General features: G+C 30.9%; 1 protein-coding gene across 1 annotated transcript; it reads left to right on the forward strand.

The window, feature by feature from the left end:
• The first annotated feature begins 6011 nt into the window (after positions 1-6011).
• Positions 6012-9350, forward strand: LOC148310272 (uncharacterized). Its single transcript, XM_088258699.1, has 3 exons — positions 6012-6735; positions 7108-7336; positions 8259-9350. The coding sequence occupies exons 1-3, from the start codon at positions 6730-6732 to the stop codon at positions 8942-8944; spliced, it is 921 nt and encodes a 306-aa protein (XP_088114825.1). The 5' UTR covers positions 6012-6729; the 3' UTR covers positions 8945-9350.
• Positions 9351-9606: the final 256 nt, after the last annotated feature.

A 9606-nucleotide genomic window follows, 5' to 3' on the forward strand; every position in this document is an offset into this window, starting at 1 on the left:
ATATATGTATTACATACTGCTTACTAGCCATGCAGGGGCAACTACATTGCAAGCGAGCCGGAAAAATAACTTTGAGATTAAAGTACATTTAGATTTTATCATATGTTCAGTTTAATAAAACTTGCTAAATTTTCTACTAAATCATTAGTAAAATAAAAACTTGAACGGGATTTGGATTTTCCTGATTTTATAATTGCGATTCTCTCTCTAAACAATAATAATTTCTGCTTAAACTATAATCTATTCTCAGTACAACAAAGTTTAATTTTTTTTTTAAATCTATTCATATCCAAACTGTACTAGGAATAGATTAATTAAATAAAGCTCAATTGAGGTAATATTTTACGAAAATAGCGCTTTATTTTATTTAATTAAGGTAGAAGTTCCACTGAAATTTCTTTACTGATTTTTTACCAAAAATGAAAATATTTATGTACCTTACAATGTCAGTTACCCCCCGTGCGCTTAGCAGAGTAGTGTAGGTTTAAGAAAATAATAAGGGGTACTATTGAGTCGGGTTTTGGTCCCATGTTAGTCATACTGTCATAACTTAATTCCTATTTTCAAACACAAGCCGCTTAGGCTTACCTAAAAATAGTATTGAGCTGTATTCGTGTATATAGTGAGAACACAATTGTTTCTATTTATTTTGTAAAATAACTACATGGATACAAAATTATTTTTGGATGAAGCTGAGAGTTGAAATTTAATTTAAATTTGATTATTAACATCACACATTATCGTGAGACTAGACTCCTTCCACTAGAGGCTGACTGTGATATTGTGTGGTCAGACTCTTTTTGCTAGAAGCTGACCACGTGATATTGTGTAGTCAGACGCATTTCACTAGAAGCCGACCACGCAATATCGTAGTTTCGCCTTCGATGAGAAGCCCACCATGTGACTCCTTCCATGTCATATTGTGTGATCACCTTTCACATGACATTTGGACAATATAAACATTGTGGATTCAGGATTATCATAAAATGAAATAAAAAATGTAATTATTCCATGCGTTTTCTCAATTCTAATAAAAAAAATTATTTGTTTTTCGTCTTGTAACAATTTAAATTACATCCATATCTTTTAATATTTTTAAATTTTCTTATAGAATTCCAAAATAGTAGTTATAAAATGTATTGGTGCTTATAATAATACTGATGTAGTTTAGGCTTTTTTTACACTCATGCTTAATTTCTTATTTAAATAAATAAAATAAAAACATTCGTTTAAAAATAACTATCTAATTTTTAACAATACATGGGGTAAAGTTTCCAGTTTTTGGACAAATCAAGATGATTGATTTACTAATAATTTTTTTTTTTTTTAATGTCTAGTTTATAGTAATTAAAAACTAAAGATGGGGACTGACCGGAGTCATTTCGTCATAACATAACACGTTACAATGTGAGCATTCGTATTGTCAGTACAGCGTTCCGAGTGCTCCATCCGATGTCGGATGCTCGCCGCAAACAACATTACGTTACGACGAAATGCTCCAGTCAGTCCCCACCTTAAGGTTTTCTGAACATTAAAAAAAATATATTTATGCTAGTTATTGATACCCTGAACATTTTGGAATAAAACAGTAGTTGACAAACTGGAATTTAAATGGCATGTTAACTCAACATTTAGACAATGTTGTCATTGCTACTGTAATCAATTTTTCATGGCATAAATATACGGGATGTAATGCATATCATTAATACGATTGTCAGATCACGCTTTGTAAAAATAACCTATATTGTATATGTACTAAGATTCACCAAAGAACATTAAGGAAGTATAGTTTATGTATGTTTTACTAACTTGAATGTATAATTTGGTTACTTTATTATTTGAGGATTTTCACTGGTCAAATAAACCTATTTGGGCAAATTTAGACTGAGAAAAACCTGTTTTAAATTATTACTGTTAACGATTTCAAAAATATTATAGGTGTTAACGGAGGTGATACAGTTTTTGGAGGATGGGAATATAAAAAGTCTGGACATTTACAGGTCTTGTAATATTACTGTCATTGCCTGATTTCAGTGATCATTTTATACACTATCATCCATCACTATGGCCATCATTGAACATCTATATTATTTTGATTATTTTATTTTGTGTATATATACTTTGGAAGTTATTTGTAGGTCTGTAAATGCCTAGAACTTTCATATTTCCATTCTCGAAAATAAAATATGTTCATCTCGGCTGAGACATTTGTAATATATCTTCATAACAATTAAATCCAGCATTTGCATACAAACATTTAGATATTGTCATAACATTGTAAGTGAAAGTCTTTGTCCTACTTATATCAATGCTTGATGTATTGATTTCAAAGCATCTGTCAGTGTTTAAATTTTGATTAATTATTAATATTTTGTATTATTATCTTCACACCAAAGGAGGTATTTTTTTATGCACTGTTTTTCACAATATTTGATAACAATAGGGTGGGCCGTACTTGAGTGAATGATTAAAATTTAGAATCGATATCTCTTGATATTGCTCAGACTGTTTTTTTTTGCATAGTGCCGGCTTACATGTTTTTATAGAGCAATATATCTAGGGTATACTGGCAAACTCTAAAATTCTTAACTCAAATCTCTGTGTGAATAATTCCTGTTATTTAAAGCTTTTAGCCTGAATAAAATACCCGCTATTAAAGTTGAATTTACTTGTAAAATCATATGGTAAAACCATATTTATATAAATATGACATATTAAACTATGTATATTTTGCCAATTTATAGAACGTTGAATACATGATAATATGCATCATTAAGTCAAAATTGCATATTTTTGAGTTACCGTTTTTTGCCAGTACACCCGCCATATGCAACCACAAAAAAATTCAATATGAACAAATTATTCACCCACATTCTGTTGCCGATCTGAGGGCTAATATTCTGATATTTTGACATTGTACTACATCAGAAAGTGCCAAAAAATTGTCTGAATCTTCCATCAATGCTAGAGGTAGCCATTTACCAGATATAATTTTTCCTACCTGAGCAAAATGAATTATAGCGGTATCGACTTCAAAGATTATTCAACAGACTAATCATTCACTACTTAAAGGCTCACCCTATTTATTCTTCTAACTGTGGTGTTTGTGTTTTATACGCTATTAAATTATGTGTTCATTATTATCTTTAAGACCAGTGCTAAAATAATAAAAAGAGAACCGTCATATTAGACAGTCCTGTCAAAGAATTTCCTAGATCCATATTTAGTTTCTTAAAAATAATGGAATAACAATTTTTGTAGCATTCTTCATAAGTGTTGTTACAAATTTTAGGAATCCAATGTACTTTATTTTAATTTTGATTCAAACCAACTTACCATTGAGCCATTAGACTTTTCTTTCTGATATGCATTGAGAATCTAAAGTTGTGGATTATTATAACCAGAATGTAAATTAAAAACAAATGTTTTGCAGCTATTACATCTACTACTACAGGATAAACAAAAGGTTGTTAAGAAAATTTTATATACCATGCATTTGTTTTAATTTAGTATTGTAATATTATATCTTGTGTTATTTAATATTAGTTTGTAATTTAGTTATATTAACAAAAATAACTATTCTAGCTAAGACTGCACCCTTATGGTAAATGTAACTTACTATATTACTTAGTTTTATAACAAGCTTGTGTTATCTTCTTGTATGATTTATGCTTAGTTATATTTGTGATTTTTATTGATTATATATTTTTTCCCACAATATTTCATTGATATAATGTCAACATTATATTTATGGATAAGATAATTTGATATATTCTGTTCAATATTTTTTTATTGGTGAATAGTAATACAGAAGATTTTGTCCGCCTCTGTAGTGTAGTGGTTAGCGCGTTAATCTATCTACGTGATGGAGGTCTCAAGCCGATTCGCATGCGGAGCAGTTTTTTTGTGATTTTTCACTCTATTTAATATCACCTTCGAATGGTATTTGAGCGCAGGAAAAATCAACTTGCCTTCATATAATTGATGATTTAGAAAATGCTGTGTCAATACAATAGTGCCCTATGCACCACTGGGAGCGAAAAAAGGTTACCTCATTTGTTTTTAACAATAACTAAAATGAACTCATTTTATATTTCTTGTTTTTTTTCCCATCAAAAATAAATAAAATGTTTTATTTAGATGTAAAAACTTAATATTTATTTCGTTTTGATTTTTATGTGATCTGTAATATATTATATATAAAATATTTAAAAATTTAAAAAATATATTAAGTGTTTATTTTTTGCATTTGATTGAGGGTATTTATTGAAAATAAATCTGCAGTCTCTCCAAGTAAATTATTATTACTACAAATATGTATAGAACCCAATTTACAATGTGTCGTCGACATAAAACAAAATGGTTAATGTAATTTTTATTGCTGTAAACATAGTCTGACCCTAAGGGACTTACACATTAGCAGTGAATAAGTTACGCAAGCCAGTACGAGTATACGTATGCAATTACAAATGCCCTATCCATTTCTACCATTTTATTTTTCCTACCTATTACTATTTCTCTAATTTCACTGATTTGGTAGTCAAATTGTGGTAATATCTTTAATATTCTTTGTCCGCCTCCGTGGTGTAATGGTCAGCGTGTTTAGCAACCGTGTTGGAAGTCCCGGGTTCGATTCCCAGGGGGGGTGAAAATAAATATTAGTGATTTTACACTGTAATATTTATTTAATATTACCCTAGAATGGTTCCTGAAGCGCAAGAGTGATCACCTTGCCATCATGTAAGTAATGATCAAGGTAACACTGCGTCAATACGATTCAGTGCCCTATGCACCATTGGGTGTGGATATGGGTTATTAGTATATAATAAGTAAATTTTTCTTGGTTATTACCACTTTTCCTAAAATCTACTGTGACGCGTGTTTCAGTAATAAAATTTTAAGAATGGTATCTACCAAGTAAAATTTAAATTAATTATTTCTTTTACCATAAAGCAGCAGTGTCTTTCACTTTGTGATCTGTATCCCATCAAACATTCTGCTACTCAAACTAGTGTCCTATGCTGGCTAATAATTGGGTATACATATAAAGAAAATTGTTTGTGTTTACTTATATATATGTAATACTTATATATATTTTTTATATATTTTTTTAATAAATATATATAAAAAATGTATTTACTTATATATATTTTTTAAAGGAATAACCCGCAAAGCCTCTACTTTTAGAAGATTGTCTGCAGGTAGGATATTAATGTAAGGATAGGGAAGGTAAATGTGAAAAGCACATCTCAAACACCCAGACCAATTGAAAATAAATCTTTCTTCAATTTATTTTGCAATTGGCGGGAATCAAACCCGCGACGCCGATTTTGCAGTAGGTCTACCCTACTACACCACGGCGCCTGCCTAAATGTATAATAAATGATTTGTAAATTTAGGTTTTGTTCGCCTCCGTAGTGGAATGTTCAGCACGCTCGGCTACCATTCTGGAGGTCCCGGGTTCAATTCCCAGGGGTGGTCAAATAAATATAAGTGATTTTTTTTTCACTCTGATATTTATTCAATATTACCCTGGACTGGTACCTAAACAGAGGGCTGATCACCTTTCTTTCACGTTTTAATGATCAAGATAACACTGCGTTTATATGATACGGGTTCATGATGGATTTAGGTCACTTTCAATATATTATTTTTTGACATCTCATCAAAGATGAAGAAGAAAATGGAAGTCTGGGCATTTACGGGGCTGACGACCGTCATAGGCTGGTTTAAGTGATCACTTTACACACGTGTAACATTCACCAATTCTACCCATTATTGACAACCACACTACTCAAATTCTTGGAAGTTCTATATGTATGAACCAATTTTAAAACATTATTCTTGAATCCTTAGAACTTCACTATTGACATCTATTGGTGAGATGAAATTATCAATGTATCAATTGCTTCAGGCTACTGCTCTGTTTCTGCCTTGCATTTTTTGGTCTATCTGGTCAAGGATAATGGTAGGCTCCTATTTCGTTACCATACTGCATGTTCAAGTACATGAAACTGGTCAGGTCAGGAGTCTGAAAAATCGCCAAGTATGCAATCGATGCATGAATGTCAAAAAGGTTAAGATTGATTGCAAAGACAGATTGGTGTGGCATTCTATTCTCTCTGCCTACCCTTGAGGAAGAGGCGTGATGGTAAGTTTGTTTACTGCAGTTTTTAGCAAATTTTGGAAGGCCTTTTCAACATATCTAATTTATTTCATAAATATATATCGAGAAACTATGTTTTTTATGTATGTATTTAAAACTATGTAGGTACTTGTCGGTTTTTGCTTCTGTATAGTAAAAGAATACATTATTTTTGTATTAGTCATCTGTCACGGTCTTATATTTTTTGTGCTTTCAGTTCCGGTAGAAATCGTTCTACAGAATAATAAGTCTGTGGAGCTGTTTACTCGAAAAACTGGTCTATAAAAAAATACATAACATTTTTTGGTACTTTAGGAATGTCGTACAATTTTGTTTATATTGTATGGTCAAAATCAGTTTCGTATGGAAAATATGACATTTTGACAGTAGTGCCAACTCTATATCCAAACCTAATGTCAAATCAAATGTCAAATTGATGTCGAGATTGGTCCAAATTAGTTAGTCTTTGATTGGTCTTATTTATTGTTGTTTTGATTAGATCAAATTAACAATCAGCGGTTGGATAAGATATAATTATGAATTAATATTAAAAAAATATACCTATCTCTTAAATCAAATCTATAATGGACGTGAGTAAATTGTGCTTTTTGTATATTATCTATTTTATTAGTTTACACTTAAAGTCAAGATTGCATTTATTTCAGTTTCAAATATGTATATGTATATGTTAATATTGATAGATACGAGGTAAAAAATAATTAAAAATACGTCATATGTTCAGGAGAAACAAATAATTATATTTTTACGTTTTTTTACTACCTGTGATATTATATTTTAAATAGTTTGTTGCTTACTTACGAGTATATTGCCGAAAAAAAAACTAAAATGATCAATATGTTTCCCTCCTCAACATTTGACGAATCGAAATTATTTTTGTATATCTTGTACCTACCGATATATTCTTTATATTGTGTAAGTAATTATGTATGTTTTCATTCTAGGATAGTTTAATATCTAAAACACCCCTGAAGGGCGAAAAGCCATCAAATAAGAATAATATGCAAAAAAAGAATGTGAAGATGGAGAATAAAGAAGACATTTTGTTACAAGTTAAATTATCTAATAAAGACGAAACGAATTTACAAACTACCACCAATACTAAGTCACAAGACAAACCTAATAAAAGTATATACGGGGATGAAGATAAGGCAATTTTCAGAAAGATTATAGGTAAACAGCTGCAAGCAGTGTATTTTTTTGTACATTTACATATTTTTTAAAGTTGTTTTTTGCAAGATATATATATTTTTTATGGTATACGGTTAAATATATTTTTATGGTGAACATCTAAAAGAATCACAAATTGCTCGAAACCATGTCACTTTTTTGACTGATGCTTACTGCAGAATATATGAAATAATATATATTTTAATGTTTATTATAGAATTATGTATAGCCAAATAGTAAACAAAAGTGTTGGAATACATGGAAAAAATCAAAATATTGCATTTGTCTAATGTTAAATTAACTCAAATATGGATACGCAATGGTTGCGGTAGTTTTTAAAAGTATTTTTAATATCTCCAAAATTTTAATTGTGCATTTCTGACAAGCAAACACATAATATATGGTATTTAATGACCAAGTATTATATTTTATTTATTGTTTCGGCATTAACTTTGTGGTAAGACATGTTACAATAATTAAAGAAAACACTTCGTTTTTTACCACTTGAGTTTTATTATAGACTACATGTTTCAGAAGTTAAACTTCCATCATTCAGGTCTGTATAATAACTAAAATATAAAATTTTTCTATAAATAGGGAGAGGGGAAAGTAAGGGGAAGGGGTTAGTCAAGGAACGGAGTTTGAAAACAAAGGAAAAATTGAAAGCAATGGCGAAGAATTCTGAAACATGTAGTCTATAATAAAACTCAAGTGGTAAAAAACGAAGTGTTTTCTTTAATTATTGTACCAAGTATTATTATTTTGAAGTCGAGAAGTTGGAAGAAAGTAGATGTCCTGTTTGAGAAGTATAAGAGATTGGACCAAAATAAGAAGAGTGTGGGAGTTGTTCCGAGCTTTCTTCATAACCACCAAAAAAACAAGATTATTATTATTTCTTTATAATTTTTTTTTCTTCATGTTCTAGGTGAATTTCTTTGTGAAACATGCAACAAATACTACAAAAAACCTGGCTGTTTACAGCAGCATAAAAAAACATGCCAAATCAAGAAAATTAGAAATAGTGGCGTTGATGGAAATGATAAAAAGAATCAGCAACCCGGTTTAAGAAATGGCAGAGTGAGAGAAATTATCAGTTGTGAGGAATGTTCCTACACTTGCAATCTTAAAAGTAAAATGAGAGTCCATATGCGAGTCCACTCGGGGGAAAAACCCTTTGTGTGTAACTTCTGTTATTTTGCTTGTTCACATTCTGGTAATTTGAAAATCCATATCAGGACTCATACGGGAGAAAAGCCATTTGCATGTTCGGAGTGCAATTACACAAGCCCCCAGGTAAATAGATTACGGACACACATGCGAATACACACAGGAGAGAAGCCTTACTCCTGTGATTTATGTCCTTTTGCCTGTACATTGGCCACCAATTTAAAAATCCACAAAAGAACCCATTCCAATGAGAACCCGTTTGTCTGCAATCTGTGCAGCTATTCCTGCAAACATTCAAGCAACTTGAAAAAGCACATGGCGATACACGTTCCCAAAGAGTTTTCATGTGGTAGTTGCGAATTTCAATCTGCGAATAGTAAAGCGTACATGAAACATATTCATGGTCACAGGGAAAGGTCTCATGCGATTAAGAATGGATGCTGATTGAGACAGAATGATAATGTAAAGATATTTGGCAGCATTGCTGTGTGCATATTTGATGGTTTTGTCTATTCTTCCCACTTAACCTTTATTTTAAGCTAAGCTGACTGCTGGTTTTACCATTTAAGCCCTGCTTTTTCAAGAGACTTAACCAGGACAGTTTAAGACTAAAAAACAGAAGTGTATCTAACAAAAATTGAATTCAGTTAGCTCTCAGCAAATAGTCACCTTATTTAGGTGGAAGGCAAAAAATGGCATAAAACTACACATGATATTGTCTAAATGAAAGAAGACTTTGTTAGCCGTTACGTTACGTTATACGGAATTCCTAGAAATATGAATATTTATTTACGATGTTTTTATATACATATTTGATTTGGTAAATAAAAATGGAAAAGATATTATGTTATTTATTGGTTTTAATTTTTTATTTGTGGTGCTTGTAGGCAAAGTTGCTAGTTATGATAATAATTCACGCATACATTATTTTGTTTTTGCGTCAAAATTATAAAATACCACTTTGATCTCTAATGTAAATTAAAAAATAATAACAATTTTGTAGTTTAGTTTATGTACTAGTATGCCCGCCTCTGTAATGTAATGGTTCCATTTCCGCTCGGCTACCATTCTGGAGGTCCCGGATTAGATTCCCAGGGGGGGGGGGG

This window comes from Brachycentrus maculatus, unplaced genomic scaffold (assembly GCF_059751285.1).
Source record: "Brachycentrus maculatus isolate JH-2025_06_01 unplaced genomic scaffold, ASM5975128v1 h1tg000102l, whole genome shotgun sequence".
In the NCBI taxonomy this organism is placed as follows: Eukaryota; Metazoa; Arthropoda; class Insecta; order Trichoptera; family Brachycentridae; genus Brachycentrus; species Brachycentrus maculatus.

What these genes read in the sequence shown, in the direction of transcription:
- LOC148310272 (XM_088258699.1), top strand. An exon ending in AATTTTCAGAAAGATTATAG is followed by an intron (nt 7,337 to 8,258) that starts GTAAACAGCTGC and finishes TTCATGTTCTAG; the next exon opens with GTGAATTTCTTTGTGAAACA.